The sequence below is a fragment of the Emydura macquarii genome, unplaced genomic scaffold, assembly GCF_026122565.2.
Source record: "Emydura macquarii macquarii isolate MOO-44397 ecotype Brisbane River unplaced genomic scaffold, CSIRO-AGI_Emac_v2 contig_629, whole genome shotgun sequence".
In the NCBI taxonomy this organism is placed as follows: domain Eukaryota; kingdom Metazoa; phylum Chordata; order Testudines; family Chelidae; genus Emydura; species Emydura macquarii.
This window is the reverse complement of record NW_027130766.1, coordinates 9,297,003-9,313,721: the sequence shown is the minus strand read 5'-3', so window position 1 is coordinate 9,313,721 and position 16,719 is coordinate 9,297,003. Positions and strand designations below refer to the sequence as shown.

The following is a 16,719-nucleotide window of genomic DNA, read 5'->3' as shown; positions in this document are numbered from 1 at the left end:
TCCTGTATCACACACTCATTTCTTCAGCCATCCCTTTGACCCCAACCCCCCCAAAAAGGCTGTGCCTGATGAGGGGGAGTTGTGCTATGACCAGAGCTAGGACACTGGTGTTCTGAGCATGGATCTCCTACGGATTGCCATCTCTGCCACTGGGCAAGTAACTTTTTGCTTCTCTATACTTCATTGTTCCTATTCATAAAAGAAGTTACTTACCTCTTATGGGGGCTCTCAAGGAAAAGAGAATAAACCAATCCATGATGAGCAGTGTAGGTTTCCCCAGACTATTCCCCCTGCTTTTGCCAGTGTGGGCTCCAAAATGAAGCTTCACAACACAGTGCTGTGAATTTTTGGCTCCTCACTTCCATGTTCATTACAGCACTCCTTGTCCATTGTGTAGTCACCATTGTGGCTTTTAAAGCTGAAGAATGCCGTACTCCACTTAACTCAAGAATTTTTAGAAATGCATGTCTTTACTAGTACACAGTATTGCTGTAGTGGTGTTGGTCCCAGGATATTTTGTGTCATTACTAGTGGCAGTCTCCCTGTCTTGTCTCTTGTAGAGCCAGATAAAAACCAACACCTTCTGGAGACTTAGGGAGTCTTTTTTTGTATTCTCTGCTGAGGAAAATGACTCTTGTAGCAAAACACCCCAAAGGATGTGACTATGGATGAGCGGTAAGCAGTTCTAGGTCACAGTGCTTACATTGCTGCAGTGCCGACAGGAAGAGCCCACACACTGTAACAAAGAGGATGTCTATTCTCAGCTCTGGCACTAGTGGTTTTGGGGTTGCTGAAGTACAATTATTTGGAATACTCCTGTGCTGGCCAGTCTTTTTATACCTCCCCCCAATTCTATTAAGTTGCTGTTTCTTATTAAAGATAGAAATGCAGAATCCTCTGCAGCAGTAAATGTTTGTGAATTGCATCTGTGTTCACTTTCTTTTGGAGCTGGGCCTAGTCGCCTGTAGTACCATTTAACACATGCTCTGCCTGGTCTCCAGGCCCCCCTTTAATGAGTTATGTTTAGACAGGTTGCTTTTTCTTCTCGTATGTGGTTAAAATGCAGGGACCTCTGTGCTATGGTGTAAATATGTAACTCTCCTTCATGACAAACCAGGTTCGTAGCCCCTCCTGGGAGCAGAACATGCCTCGCCCTGGTTGTGTGAACAAGGAAAGGGGGGATTGCTGACATTAACGGCTGTCGGGCAGTTCCAAGGTCTTTAGTGAGGTGTGAAACCAGGTACATTTGCTCAGCTGACACTTCCTGTAGACCGGCCTCGGCCCTGGGAGATTCGTGCCAGCCGCAGCTGCACCAGCTCTGGAGTTCACGGTGTAGCATCTCGGCCTTTACCTCACAGCGGTGTCGGACCTAGGCTGCCTCCCCGCCGCCTCTGCCCCACCAGCCCGGGAAGGCCGGGGGCGGCCAGTCACTGGGTGCTAGGGGCACAGGCGGGGGCAGGTCGGTGTGCGGCGCTGTCCTGGGCGGGGGGCGGGGGCAGATCCGCCTGCGTGTGCAGCAGCCTGCCGCGTGCCGGGGAGCGGGGACGGTCTCTCCACGGCGCCGCCAAGTGAGCTCCGTGCAATGGTGATAAGACGAACCTCGTCTGTCCGTCCGTCTGCCGGCGGGGCGGGGGTGACGTGAACAGCCCCTCAGTGCAGCGAGTCCCCTGCAGCGGGGGAGGGGCGGTGCCCGGGGGGGTAAAGGCGGTGCCGGGGGGGGGGGGTAAAGACGGGGGGCGGTGCCCTGGAGGCCGCGCTGCCTCTCTCGGGCTGGGGGGGGGCGAGGCGAGGTCAGGGAGGGTCACGACGCAGGCGCGGCCGGCGCTAGCCAATCAGGTCCCAGCTCTCCTGTCACGCTGCCGGCGCCTCGGCCCCGCCCCCGCCCGGATTGGTGGAAGTGGCGGCCGTGCGCCGGAAATGCGGACGGTAACCATGGCACCAGCTGCGGAGGCTGCGTTGCTTCCGCTTCCGCCTCCGCCGTCCTCTCCAGCGCTACGGGCCCCGCGCAGAGACCGCGAGGATGAGCAAGGCCAGGGAGAGCCCCGCGGCGACAGGTGAGCAGCCCCTCCCCCCCCGGGCTGGCTCCGCCCCCCACCCCCCACTCCGCCAGCCCCCCCTGCCGCCCACATCGCCCCCGGGCCGGGGCCCCTCTGAGGCGCCCCCCGCTGAGCAGCCGGCCCCCTTCTCCGCTCCGCCTGCCCCCCCCCCCCCCCCCCGGGCCGTCCTTCCGCGCGCGGCCCCCGCTGCCAGCCCGTCTCTCCTGCCGCCAGGCCGCCCCGCCCCGCCGCTCTCCTCACCCCCGCTGTGGCCCGGCCCCGGCGCTGAGCCGCTTGCCCGCGTCTCTCCCCGCAGGAGGAGCCGCCGCGATCCTGCTCCGCTACCTCCAGGACCAGAACCGGCCGCACAGCGCCCAGGACGCCTTCGGGAACCTGCAGCGGGAGCACGGGCTGGGCAAGACGGTGAGAGGCGGGCAGCGCCAGGAGCCTGCTCGGGTGCACCCGGCCCAGCGGCTCCCCGGCCCGGCTCCCCGCCCCGCGCTGTGGCTGCTCCGAGCGATGCCTCTGCAGCCCCGAGGCAGGTTGGAGCCTTCCACGTGAGCCAGACGCCGGTGGGGAGCGTGTTAGTGACCCTGCCAGGCCGCTGCCTCCCTCCCCCAGGGACTGTCCTGTCCTGTCCTGTCGCAGAGCCAGAACCCCCAGAGCCTCGCTCCGCTAGCCCAGGTCACAGGCAGGCAATAGGTGGTGGCGGGGCCCCTGGGATAGATGCACGGATGGCTGGCTGGGCAGATACCACGTCTGCACCTGTGCCAACGTACGCATCCCTGAAGGCCGGTCTAGTTCATCTCTCCCCTGCCTAGCCTGGTCCCCAGGGTAGCTTTCTGGTGTTCTGTCCAGTTCTCATATGGACTCCTCCTCTTTGCATCAGGCTGTGGTGAAAGCACTGGAGCAGCTGGCTCAGCAAGGGAAGATAAGAGAGAAGGTGTATGGAAAACAAAAAATATACTTTCCAGACCAGGTGAGACGGATCTGTTCAACTTTCCTAGGAAACAAAACCGTGTTCAGTGAAAAGCTAAACAGACCAACCCCAAGTCAAGCCTTTTGGTGAGGCCAGGCTTTCCCCTCAGAGTGTCACTGTGCTGCTAGCACGCTTCGTGCTGCAACAGGCACAGAGGAGACACTGCCAAGAAGCTTTTACTTGTATAGTGGTTCAGCACAAAATGCACTCTGATGTTTACATCTGGGCACGTGCAGCTTTCTTCACACTTGAAAGCAACACGTGCTGGTTTGCATTTCTTCCATTCAAATGTTTTGGTTCTTCCTTTTACTCTGGATTATTTGTTTAAAGTAACCCAACACTCCACTGTTCACAAAGGTAAAATTGCTGTTCTGTAACATCCTAGGCAATGTCACCAATTTAGACTATAATTCAATAGTTACTAAAGCTATGCCATGGAAGCCTATTTATCAGCCCTCTTCCATGTGGCAGTGAACTCCTCTGGTGTGCAAAAAGCCTGTCCCCTCATAGCGAAAGGATATTATAAATTTAGGAGCACACAGTGTATGACTGAGCTCGAGATAGCTGCAGTAGGTTGTCATGGGAACAAACATTTCTAAGATCTCTGTCAAGAATGGGTGGTAGTGACTGGACAGGGAACATAGATGTTCTATAACTCATAATGTGTCATCTTTCTTATCTGTCAGGATCAGTTTCCCACAGTGAGTGACTCTGAACTTAAAGCCTTGGACAATGAAATCTCAGAGCTTTCTTCAAAAGTACAAATCCTTCAACAGAGTTGCCGCCATATGGAATCAGGTGTGTTTGATTCTACCTCCAGGCTTATTTCCAAGTAGATTAGCTCTGAAGCTGACCCAGAATGGAGCTGCGTAGGGTGGCACCAGCATGGAGCGTGTGTTTTGGGCCGCGTAGGGTGGCACCAGCATGGAGCGTGGCATCGTGCAGACGTTAATGCTAGCTATTGGGCTTTAGCTGTTGACAGTCCTGGGTAACTAGTGATTCCATTCCAGAACTGAAGGATCTGAATGGCTCAATGACCACCCCAGAGATGATTAAAGAGATTGAAGAGTTAAAAAAAGATTGTGCCAGTTACACAGAGAAACTGGAGCGAATTAAATCTGCAGCCAACCATGTGACTCCTGAAGAGAAAGAGAAGGTAAAGAGCTGGAAGGGGCTGTGACACTGAACACAGCACCAGAGAGCCCAGCTCAACACTACTTGTCTTAACAAAATGCTGAATAAATTATCCTTCAATGCAGACAGGGAATAGCTTGTCCCTCCTGGACATGGCTTCCATTTCTGTAAGCCAGGTAGTGTGTCTGAATGTAAGGGTGAAAGGCACCTGAGAGGATTTCAATTTGACATCAAACACTGAAGAAGTGATTGTGGGAGAGGTTTGAAACTCCAACACAAACTGTCCTCTTCTTAATTCCAAATGTTCCTGTTTGTAGGCTATGGCTGTGCCTTAGTGGCTCCTCACTGAAGTCTGACAACACTACCTGGGCATTGCATACCAGGCATGCTCAAACGCTGTTCAGCTTTAAGTCTGGCTGACTCCAGCATGGTGGAGACAATCCCAGAGACTGATGTTGCAAATGTCTTGCTCCCTATGTTCTCTGCAGCGCTTTTGTGATGTGTGTCCTTAAATTGTGTGTATCTAGAGGAGGTGGCTGTAAGGCCATTTCCTAAGCAGGTTCCACAGTACCTCTTCCCTGCACCCCTTGGCTTTGGACTGTCATGAAGGTATTTTAAGAATACAGAAATTCAACGTTTTTGCCTCTGGCAATCCATTTTAAAAGGCGACCCACTTCCAAACAGCTTGTTTATCAGACTGTTGCCTGCATGGTGTGATGGTCCTGAACATTAAATAAATATTTTGCTCTACCCGGGCCTCCCCTCCTGGCAGGAGTTCCTTAGTGCATACTAGGCCTTTTTGAGGGAGCTGTTGAGTTTAACGTTACTCACTCAGTCTTGTTGGTTGCAGGTTTACAATGAGAAAAAGCTGTACTGTAAAGAATGGAGAAGGAGGAAGAGAATGGTAGTGACCTTTATTATGAATACTGGGTAGATGGGCACCATTGAGTGATTGTAATGATACCCAAGAGGTGATTGGTGTTTCATTTGGGAGGGAAAATGCGAGTTGCTTCATCATTTGTGGGGTAGCCCTGGATTCTGTGCTAGCTGATCAGCCAAGCTAACCAAGCACCAAAGTGATGTATGAATCTCTGCAGCACACTCCGCCTACGCTAGTCTTGAAGTGGTGATGCTGGGCCCTTCTGGTGTCATCCCAGGAGGAGAACCACAGTGCCACTTCGCCCACTCTAATGCTGCTGTTCTCTAGCTTCCATCCCATAGTTTCTAGTGCTGGGAGAACTGCCATCCTGGCAGGGAGAGCTCTGCTTGGGTTCTGCTTTCCAGCAACTGTGGTCCTTTCAGTACAAGTGTTGGCTCCAGTGAATCGATGGATGCCACAAGACAAGCTCTCAAACCATCCTCTCTGCCACTTGCCAGAGTCAACTTGTTTGGGGGGCTTTAGCTTTGCAGTCTAATGGTGATGCCAAACGGCCACTTTAAATGGCCCACTGGGTGACTGCAGCAAAACAGATTGTCATCCCTTAGAGCCTGAAATCGGTGGAGTGAAAGGAGTCCCTTAGCTGTCTGGTAACCGTTCATTTATGGGCCCATTCGCTGCTTGTTAGTGTGTAATGGCTAACTGGGAGGAGACCTGACTTCCAAGCCTGGGCAGTGGTCTCTGTTGGGGATGTGCAATGCAGGCGTGTGCCTTAGGAAGCCTCAGTGCTTTGTGCCCCTGGAGGCTAAGACTTTGGCCTTTGCTAAGTCTTGTATTTAAGGCTTGTCCCACTAAGCTGGTGGTTCTTCCGATTTATTTTGTCTTACCAGGCGACTGAGCTACTTGATGCAATTCTGGAGGGCTATCCCAAAAGCAAGAAACAGTTCTTTGTAAGTATGACCATATCCACCTGCCCTTGAGTGACACTAATCCCCAGGTATTCTGCTGCAGGTTATATACCCCTCAGCAAGGCCCAGTGCTGGCTGGGGGCCGTTTCTGAATTCTCCCCGTGCTGCTCAGCCTAGCTGTCCTTTGTGCTTCTGCTAAAGAGGCTGTGTTGTTCCTGTGCAGGAGGAAGTTGGGATCGAGACGGATGAGGATTACAATGTCACGTTACCGGTGGCCGTCTGAGTGGCTGACAGGAGCTGCTGCTCCAGGGGGGAGAATTGGCCAGTGTGGAACCCGACAGAAGCCGCTCCTGAAACATGCACAGTTTGTAGGGCTTGGTTTTGTCCTGCGTCTTTTATGTATGTTTATGGTTTAAAATGCTTCGCAGTCAGGAGGGTGGCTGGAGGGATGGAGGCAGCTCCGGGCCCTACTGTGTTCTCATTTGCAGTGGAGTCACATTTTTATTACCCTTTGTTGCAATGGGTGGTTGGGATGGTGCCTCTCCACTGGCCTGTGGTGTGGTGGATTGCCAGCAAGTAGGTGAGTTTGTTCTAGCAAAGGGAGGAAAGGAGTGTCTAGGAGAGGGGAAAGAAACTAGTTATTTGTTAACTTTGTAGGGTTGTACTGGCATCTCCGTGTATTTAATAGAGAAGGTGGGGACGCTTCCCACAGCATCTACCATGCCGTAATGCTGTATACAGGAGTGTGATTCATTAAACACCGTGTCCTCATCTTAGCCCTGCTTCTTCCGTAATTATTCCTCACCCTGCATGTCCTAACAGTAGCAAGACTGGCCTCCCAACTGCTCTCTGGAGCCCCGGCCGCTTTGCTTACACAAAAGGGAGGCTGTGTATATTTTCATCTGGTTTAACTGTGGCTTTCAGACCAGTCTGAGTCAGGCTCCCCAATAGTGGGAGATGAGTGGGGGGCAAGGGCTGTTCCAATACAGCTGCTATAATATTGGCTGAGGGGTCACGTTGGGCACCCAAAAATCACTAGTCACTTCTGAAAAATTGGCTCTTGCCTCATCAGCTCTGATAGCAAACCCAGTGATTGTGTAGAAATAAAGAAACTGGAAGTGAAAATCCTTAAAATGCTTAGCAAAAATTTATTATAATTACTTTTCATGATAGAAAAATATCATTTCCACCTGAGTGAGGTCTGTAAAAACCAAAGTCCTTTGAGAAATACACATGCCACTTATTAGTAAAGAGCACAGGCTATTGCTTCTGCAAAGAGGATACTTTCCTTACAGCAAAGCAACATCTTACAAGAGTTACGTGTCTGAGCGTGAGTATGGCTGTATCGGTAGCTTCCCCTGTTGTGTGTAATTCACTTCAACAGTTAGTTGTGTCCTAGCAAACAAACTCTTGGACTTTCGAGGGGCAGTACATTGCATGTGAACTGATGGGGACACTCAGTGCAGGCTTTGTAGAAGTGCTTCATTTTATAAAAGCCACGACCAATAGGAACGTTTCCTTGATTACATGGAAACAGCCGTTTGTTTAAACATGAGGCCCCTGCTTTAGTGTTTGAAAGGCAAACAGCCACACTGAGAAACAACCTTACCCAAACTGAAGGAGATGCAGAATAGCCACTAACATTGGATTTTTAGAGGCGTGGTAGGAAGGTAATTAAAAATCAACAAATATTGTTATAAGGGAGTCACTTTGATTGGGTAATTCCAATAGTGTCGCCTTGTCTGAGTAGTAAAAAGCCATTGCTGCTTTAGCAGACAGCTGCCGTCTCCCTCTTAATCATCTGCTGTGAACAGACCTGGGGGGCTATACTGAAAGAAACCATGTGTAACTGGTTTAAATTGTCCCAGACAAGCAGCTGTCTACAAAACATAAATTGATAACACATCAGTGTGATTTTTTTTTCAATATGTTACAAAAATCAAGGCTTTATTATATATAAACTAGAGCCCTAAACAGAGCAGATGTCTACTCAGAATTCACAGCAGTACTGTGCTACACTCTCCCACACAGTGTGACTCCATCAAAAAGTGCCACGTAATATAATGCCAGATAGAGATCGGCCTCTTTGCCGAGAAAGCTGGAGAAGCCGGTGAAGAAAGCTGCATCGCTGTTAATTTTTTAGAATCATGGCGAGAGTAGAAAAGGCCAAGTCAGCAACTGATTCAAACAGAGGCCGAGGCCATCCTCAGCTATGCAAGGGAGAGAATCCCTTCATCACTGGCTGGGATTAAGCGCATCTCCGTGTGGCAGTGATGGGCCAACCCACCCGACTCGCTTTGCATGGCCTTCCTGAAAGTCATTTGGCACCAGTAAAACAAGCAGCCTTCATCCCTAGGCAGAACTAGCCAATCAGGATTGAGGAGCACTGGAATTGCTGTTCCAGACCCCATCCCAACAGTGACTAGAACCAGCTGCTTCAGAGGATGGTGCAGGCAAGCTTGCAGTGAGGGGGAACCTGTCCCAAAGGAAGCTTCATCCTTAACCCTTTTCACAGAGGTCAGCTTGTTGCCTGCTACAGGAGGGTTTATAGCCCAGCCAAAACTCTTTAATCCTACTGTTGCAACTGGCTCTGGGGGCAGAGGTCTCCCTAACTATTGCTGGGACAGAGTCAGTGCCTCTCTGCTTCCATTCACAGCCCAGCATTGTCCTCTAGGGAGGTGCCTGGTAGCTGCACTGTCAGTGAGTGCTTATCTGGAAACCAAACAGCCTGTGTTCTACCTGTTCAACCGCTCAAGCCCAGGCTCTGTGGTTTGTAGGGCATGCAGCCCCCCAGGCAGTAGAGTTGAGGTGCAGGAAGTGCTAAGATGACCAGGCAGCAGTTAGATTGCAGGCCCTGTCCCCCCAGGGGAGCAGGACAGACAATCGGACTACTTCAAAGCAGATTCCTCCCAGCAGCTGAGTGACTGCCACTATTGCAGAGTCAGGGGCTCAGGCTAGGCCCCTTCTCCCTCCCTCAGGGCAACTAGGAGGATTGTATTTAAGCCACATATAAATTCTCTTCTCTGGTGACTGAGTCCCTCCCACCCCTCTGGTGACACAGACACTGACAGGGGCTGTGGAGATGTGCGTACAGCCCAGTTTTGGTTTTTGGTCAATATAATAAATAATTCAGAGAGAAGCTTTAAGAACAGCCAGAAGGGAAACAGCCCAGCCATTCCTGGAGTCTGTTTCCCCCATGCCTGCCTGCTGGGCTGTGCCCCGCAGCAGCACTGGGGAAGGATGCAGGCCCGTGCTGCTGGGGCGCTGGCAGGGAGAGAAGTCAGTAGAGCTGATTCTTCAGCTGATGCAGAACCCCGATCACGATGTCCCGCAGAGTCTGAGGAGAACAAGGAAGAGGATCAGTCATTCTGCGGGACAAACAATTATTCCCCTTGGCAACACCTCTCCGGGTTCCTGAGCGGAACAGGCCAAGGAATTCCTGACAGGGTAATGGATGGTATTTTACATCCCTCTTCTGTCCCTGCTAGACAGCCCCAGGCTTTTCATGCCCCTACTCGTCCTCTTCACCTGTCTCTACCTTCTGCTTGTGCTATGTCCTTTTTGAGATGGGGTGACTAGAACTGCATGCACTAGTGGGGGGGCGGAGGGGAGGGAATTATAATATTCTCCATCCTGGTCTTTAAACCACCTAACATTTGCTTGGACAGCTGCCGGGCGCTGAACTGGCCCTGGCGACAGTTAATGTAGAGCCCAGAAAGGTGTAGGAATAGTTCAAACAGCTCCCTCCAATGTGCATTGCTTTGCATTTGTCAGTATCTACGGTAGCTATCTGGCCCCATGCAAGAGCTTGCTCCGTGTTGTGCTGTGTGCAGCTCCTAGGCCTTACCTGTGGTTTACAATGCTCCTCAATCCAGCTGAAGACACATGCTGAAAGTTCCTGAAAACTTGCTACTGAGATGGAGGCATTAAATGACTGGAACAGTGAATCCATGATGCCTTGGAAAACATTAAACTTGACTTGGTCAGAGACCTGGTCTTTCCCCTCATTTGGATTATCCTGATGAGCTTTCACAATCTGCTCATAGTTTCTGAAACAAACCAAAGAAACCTGGGTAAAATGGCAGGCTGGGAAGCCAGCTCTGGCCTCGCTTTACAAAGTTCTGGTTTAGGTGTGAGAAAGACCCGTGGATGTGCTGTAGTGGTTGCTGAAGGGCTTTGTTCGGACCATAAAGCACCACTAAAGCTGGCTGTATGGTTAAGGTAGGGGGCTGTGGGCTTCAGGTCCTTTTGGGGAATAAATACAGGGAAATCATGGCCTCCCTTCTCTGTTGGAGAGGAGAACCAGGGGCAGGTGGGGGCTCATTGTTCTGAGTCAGCACATCCTATGGACAGCTCCCTTTGCTCAGCCATGCCCCTCGCACTGTACTAGTACCTGTGTCCAGTCCAGCTTGACGAGAGAGTCAGAGACTAACCAGCTCTAAGATGGAATTGCACAGAGCAGAGGGGGAGAAAAAGTTGAGTAACGTGGGTGACCGCTTCAGTACACAACAGTGCCTGCAACAACCGGGGTGTCCATCTCCCTGGTCTCAAGGGGGCGGGGTGTGCACAAGAAGTTGTGCCTTACATTTTCATGATCTTCAAAGCTGTGACATCTTTCCGGAGTGTAGAAACTTCCTCCTCTTGCTTCTTCTTCTCCTTGTGCAGGAACTGAATGTAGTCAATGGCTACAAAGCAAAGGCAGAGCGAGGACTTAGGATGCTGGGGGACGGTGTTGTCACCCAGCGGGGGCAGGGAGCAGACATTGAGGACCCTGCAGGATTGAAGCATGGCCTTAGATTTCATCCCTGCAGGTCGTGGGCATCCAATCTGGCCAGGAGCCCAGCACAGTTAACCTGCAGAAGGAGCCAGGAGGGGGCAGACGGCTCAGTGAGGCCTGGAAAAAGGCACCTGCCGTTTTAGTTTGGAATGTCTGCAGAGAGGCTTTACAGCCCAGAGGACTTTCCCCCTCGAACCACCATGAACTGAGGGCGGGTCCAGTTCTGGGTGGCCAGTGAGCAGTGGAGTGAAGACGTCCAGGGCAGAAGCTGTTTGACAGGAATGACAGAAATCACTGCCCTCCCCCCGACTCACTTTTCTGCAGGACGATGGCTTTGCTCAGTTTCTGGGAGCCGATGGAGAAGTCCTGCACCTGGCACGTGGGGACGATGGCCTGCAAGTCGTCATAGCCTTTCTGTGGGGGCAGAGCAGAAGTGGCAGGGTGTTTTCGATTAAACAGCACGGGCTGATGCAGCTGGCTGGGTAGACGCTTTAACAAGGTGTAAAGCTACAGCTCCCCCGGGTTGATCTGAACCCCTGCAGCCTCCTGAACTTTTGGGGACACTGAATTTAACAGCTAAATAAATAACACAAAGGTGCTGGTACCATGGAACCCTGGGCCCCCTGGGTCTGAGGTGAAAGGAAGGCGCTGCCTGAATTCTCCTGCAAGGGAACAGCCTGCCAGCTGCTCTGAGGTTACCTTGATGGCATCTCGTCTCTTCTGCTCGGCCTGTGTGTGGGCACGTCTGCGCCGGTCCTTGTACGACTCTTTGTAGGTTTCCTGGCGATAATCGCTGTCTTCATCATCTGCAGCAGCAGAACGGTCGCCATCAGCTCCGAGGGCACGTGGCAGCTCCCACAGCCCAGCAAGCAGAGACAAAAACTGCTCTCTGCACTTACTGGAGCAACACCGAGACCATGCAGTGTCCGGACTGGGAATCGTTTAGATACCTTTGCCAGGGACACCATCGGACAGACGAGCTCTAAACAGCTCTTCTAAAAGGACGGGGCCCAAACACAGTAAAGATCCACCTGTCCAAGGGCATCTCTGCTGGCAGCACCTCACGGCGTGAGTGAGCAGCTAGGGAAATGCACTGCAGGGGATGGCAGTAACAAAGATACCAAGTACCAGCTGGGCCCCCGGCTTCTCCCGCAAGCCCCTGTCAAGGCAGGATCCTCACTGGAAGGGCTCTACTGCATTAAAATGGCTCTGGAGCCCAGCCTGGGGATTTCAAGAGTGACGGCGGTGTCTGACCTGAGATCCCTTCCATAGACAGGCCAGATTCTCTGAAGGTGGGTGCTTAGCCCTGCCTGGAAATCAGGGCCTTCAAGGTATCTCAGTGCGGGTATCCATCAGCACTCAGCAGCTGAAAATCTCAGCCAAGAATTTTCTTCAGCCTTTCATCCGGCTCTCCTCTGTACTCCAAGGCCAGGAGCCTCCCATCAAACTGCCCTGCAGGAAGCAGACACCCCCTCCCTGGCTCCCCACTAGCCTCCCTACCCAAGTGCAAGCCTTGTGCTCCAGCGGGTAAAGGAAGCTCTTGCAATCACACATGACCCAGTCTCACACAGAACAGATACCTAAGGAGACTGAACAGGAATACAAGTGAGAGAGCGAGAAAAGCCCCTGTTAACTGAAGTGCTGGAGAAGCTGGTGGAACATAGAGAAGGGACCATACCTGTATTGGGGACAGAGGAGGCACTGGTGGAGCCAATGCTGTTAGCGCGGGAGACTATGCTTCCTTTCCTAGTGCTTTCCACGAAGAGTGCTGAAAGAGAAAAGATCAGAGCATATTTCCTTAAGTGGTGAGTAAGTGTCACTAACCTCCGGGGATACTGCAAACTGGCCCAGAGAAGGGATCAATTCTGCAAGGCAAGTCACAGGGCAGCCAGCTCCAGGGATTAGCAGCTGTTGCAGTCCCAGTCAGTCTGCAGCTAGGTGCGATGCATGGTCCCATACTAAACCTCAGCAAACTAACTCGAACGTCCTTTGCCCAGATTGTCCTTCTAACAGCATAAACTCAGAGCAAAAGACAAGAGATGGTGCCTGCTGGCCCACTTAGTCAGATGTGACCTGACAGCGTTTGGGAGACGAGGACACAAAGCTACTTACAGGGATCCAGGCCACTGTCGCTGTATGCAGAATCCACCTGGTGCAGCATTGGAAGAGCGAATTACAGTGTGAGAAAAAAGGAAGAGAGGAAAGAGAAACAAATCAACCAGTCAATGAGGCAGTTTCTTATTCAGGGCATTAGTTTTTTGCGCAACATGTGACAGCAAGTGGAAACAACCTGGGTGGTCCCAGGAGCCCTACACAACACATCCACTTTCCAGAAAAACAACACTGCCCAATTCCCTTGCCTGCAGGCTGGAACACTGGTTTGTTGTTTGGTTTAACAAAGCTAGGATTGGAGGACTGATTTTGTTAGTTTTACTACACTTTATTCTAGGAATGTGTGGCCCGATTTTCCGAAGCATACGGACACTGAGGACAACAGGAGATGCTGGGTGTTGAGCAATTGTGAAAACGTGACCCTGGTTCCTGCGCAGACTTTGGACACTTGTGGACACATAGCCAAAACTATAAACATGTTTATACGCTTAGTGGGATTTTTGGCTGTTGAACACACAGGTTTTCTGCTTGGCATCTCCAGGGATATATATAAATGTTCTGTGCTCCTGAACCCCTGGAGCATAGTTACGTGGTCAGCTGCCTTTTCTTGTATCCACTCTTAAAACTCAGATAACTAACACTTAAAAAGAGGGGAGGAAGTGGTGGCTATGTGTCCACAAGTGCCCAAAGTCTGTGCAGCATCTCCTGTTGTCCTCAGTGTGCGTCTGCTTTGGAAAATCGGGCCATGTATTCCTCTGCATGGTTAGAGAGTGTCCCTGCGCCTTCAAGAGTTATGTAAGGACCCTAGGGAGGAGCCAAGGACCAGATTTATAAAAGTGTTTAGCTGCCTGAAGAGCAGAGGGGCAGCGAGGGCCGTAGAGAAGAGCCTGGGCCTGATTCCACGGATCTGAGGAGGTGGGAACCCTCCGAGGCGTCTAAACGTCTTTACAAACCTGGCCCGATGCGGGGAGCCAAGACGTTGCTGCGATGCAAATGCAGAGCTGTGGAATAATGCACCGGGGGCAAGTTCCTCCCCGCCCCAGGCCAGCAGGGCAGAGATGGGGCGCGGCCGGCGGCTGCAGGAGGGGTCCTGTCCCCGGGGGAGGGCGGGGGGGGGTTAAAGCTGCCGTGGTAGAGGGGGGTGTCTCGATACAGGAAAAGCCAAGATGAGACGGTCCGGCCCCGCCAGCGGCTTCGCCTCCGATCTGCGGCCTCCGCAGCTGGGAGGTGGGAGCACAACCCCCACGTGCCCCGCGACCCGAACACAACACCACACACACAACACAACACAACACCACCACACACACCACACAACACAACAAACGAACACCACACAACCCGCCTGCCCGGCCCCCACCACCAGGCCCCTGCGCCCGCCCGCACCGGGAGTGGGGGGCGGGCCCGGCGAACGGGGGCGTGGCCAAGCACCGGAGGGGGGTGCCGCCCTCCCCCGAGGGGAGGGGCCCGCGGTCTGTCCCGCGCCGGCCGCCGTCCCGCCGCCGGGGCTCACCTTCCCCCAGGGGTCCTCGGGCGAGGCGCTCGACTGCTCCGCCATCTTCCCGCAGACACGGGTCATATGACCTCCTCGCACCAGCCAATCACAGCGTCCCGACGAGGGAGGGGACAGGGACATCCGGGAGACGCCTGCCGCGGGGGCGGATGGGAGATGTAGTTCCGCCGCGGAGGCGGATGGGAGCCGCAGTGAGTCCAGCGCCCTGGCCCGTCTCAGCCACGAGGGGGCGCAGCGACACCGGGGATCCTGCCCAGTCCAGCGCGGGGCTCCGCGCCGAGCACGCGGGGCCCCGCCCCCTAGACGTGTCAGAGCTACGGATAGCGAGACACGGGGCGGAGGGCCCGCCAGGCTCCTGGGACACCCTCCGTGACCTCCAGTGACCCCCATTCCCCGCCCAGTGACCCCCGCTGACCCCAATTCCTGCCCTGGGTCATCGCCTGTGACCTCCCCCTCCCCACCGGCGACACACCATTCCTCCACCGGGTCTGCCCCCTGGCCTCAGATGACCCCATTACCCCCTCAGTGACCTCACGTGACCCCAATTCCCCTTCTGCAGCTGGGCCTGTGTCCTCAGATGACCCCAGTAACCTCACGTGACCCCAATTCCGCTTCTGCAGCTGGGCCTGTGTCCTCAGATGACCCCAGTGACCTCACGTGACCCCAATTCCCCTTTCGCATCTTGGCCTGTGTCCTCAGATGACCCCAGTGACCTGAGGTGACCCCAATTCCCCCTTTTGCATCAGGGCCTGTGTCCTCAGATGACCCCAGTGACCTCACGTGACCCCAATTCCCCCTTTTGCATCTTGGCCTGTGTCCTCAGATGACCCCAGTGACCTCACGTGACCCCAATTCCCCCTTTTGCATCTTGGCCTGTGTCCTCAGATGACCCCAGTGACCTCACGTGACCCCAATTCCCCCTTTTGCATCTTGGCCTGTGTCCTCAGATGACCCCAGTGACCTCACTTGACCCCAATTCCCCCTTTTGCATCTTGGCCTGTGTCCTCAGATGACCCCAGTGACCTCACGTGACCCCAATTCCCCCTTTTGCATCTTGGCCTGTGTCCTCAGATGACCCCAGTGACCTCACGTGACCCCAATTCCCCCTTTTGCATCAGGGCCTGTGTCCTCAGATGACCCCAGTGACCTCACGTGACCCCAAGTCCCCCTTCTGCAGCTGGGCCTGTGTCCTCAGATGACCCCAGTGACCTCACGTGACCCCAAGTCCCCCTTTTGCATCAGGGCCTGTGTCCTCAGATGACCCCAGTGACCTCACGTGACCCCAATTCCCCTTTTGCATCAGGGCCTGTGTCCTCAGATGACCCCAGTGACCTGAGGTGACCCCAATTCCCCCTTTTGCATCAGGGCCTGTGTCCTCAGATGACCCCAGTAACCTCACGTGACCCCAATTCCCCCTTTTGCATCTTGGCCTGTGTCCTCAGATGACCCCAGTGACCTCACGTGACCCCAATTCCCCCTTTTGCATCAGGGCCTGTGTCCTCAGATGACCCCAGTGACCTGAGATGACCTCAATTCCCCTTTTGCATGAGGGCCTGTGTCCTCAGATGAACCCAGTGACCTCACTTGACCCCAATTCCCCCTTTTGCATCTTGGCCTGTGTCCTCAGATGACCCCAGTGACCTCACGTGACCCCAATTCCCCCTTTTGCATCTTGGCCTGTGTCCTCAGATGACCCCAGTGACCTCACGTGACCTCAATTCCCCCTTTTGCATCAGGGCCTGTGTCCTCAGATGACCCCAGTGACCTCACGTGACCCCAAGTCCCCCTTCTGCAGCTGGGCCTGTGTCCTCAGATGACCCCAGTGACCTCACGTGACCCCAAGTCCCCCTTTTGCATCAGGGCCTGTGTCCTCAGATGACCCCAGTGACCTCACGTGACCCCAATTCCCCTTTTGCATCACGGCCTGTGTCCTCAGATGACCCCAGTGACCTGAGGTGACCCCAATTCCCCCTTTTGCATCAGGGCCTGTGTCCTCAGATGACCCCAGTGACCTCACGTGACCCCAATTCCCCCTTTTGCATCTTGGCCTGTGTCCTCAGATGACCCCAGTGACCTCACGTGACCCCAATTCCCCCTTTTGCATCAGGGCCTGTGTCCTCAGATGACCCCAGTGACCTGAGATGACCTCAATTCCCCTTTTGCATGAGGGCCTGTGTCCTCAGATGAACCCAGTGACCTCACGTGACCCCAATTTCCCCTTTTGCATGAGCGCCTGTGTCCTCAGATGACCCCAGTGACCTCACGTGACCCCAATTCCCCCTTTTGCATCTTGGCCTGTCCTCAGATGACCCCAGTGACCTCATGTGACCCCAATTCCCCCTTTTGCATCTTGGCCTGTGTCCTCAGATGACCCCAGTGACCTCAC

General features: G+C 53.6%; 2 protein-coding genes across 3 annotated transcripts; one reads left to right on the top strand and one right to left on the bottom strand.

Moving 5' to 3' along the window:
- Positions 1–1,940: 1,940 nt before the first annotated feature.
- On the top strand, positions 1,941–6,710 carry PSMC3IP (PSMC3 interacting protein). 2 transcript variants are annotated; one of them, XM_067541371.1, is made up of 8 exons: positions 1,941–2,054; positions 2,353–2,459; positions 2,926–3,015; positions 3,702–3,813; positions 4,026–4,171; positions 5,000–5,053; positions 5,917–5,976; positions 6,158–6,710. In XM_067541371.1, exons 1-8 carry the CDS (start codon positions 2,021–2,023, stop codon positions 6,215–6,217), a joined length of 663 nt encoding a protein of 220 aa, XP_067397472.1. In that variant the 5' UTR covers positions 1,941–2,020; the 3' UTR covers positions 6,218–6,710. The 2 variants fall into 2 exon arrangements, with proteins under 2 accessions (XP_067397472.1, XP_067397473.1); XM_067541372.1 differs by lacking the exon at positions 5,000–5,053.
- Positions 6,711–7,233: 523 nt separating this feature from the next.
- Positions 7,234–14,426, bottom strand: MLX (MAX dimerization protein MLX). Its single transcript, XM_067541373.1, has 8 exons — positions 14,334–14,426; positions 12,824–12,860; positions 12,390–12,479; positions 11,411–11,517; positions 11,026–11,125; positions 10,520–10,619; positions 9,782–9,983; positions 7,234–9,271 (listed from the first exon to the last, which is right to left on the bottom strand). Exons 1-8 carry the CDS (start codon positions 14,397–14,399, stop codon positions 9,215–9,217), a joined length of 759 nt encoding a protein of 252 aa, XP_067397474.1. The 5' UTR covers positions 14,400–14,426; the 3' UTR covers positions 7,234–9,214.
- Between the last annotated feature and the right edge of the window lie 2,293 nt (positions 14,427–16,719).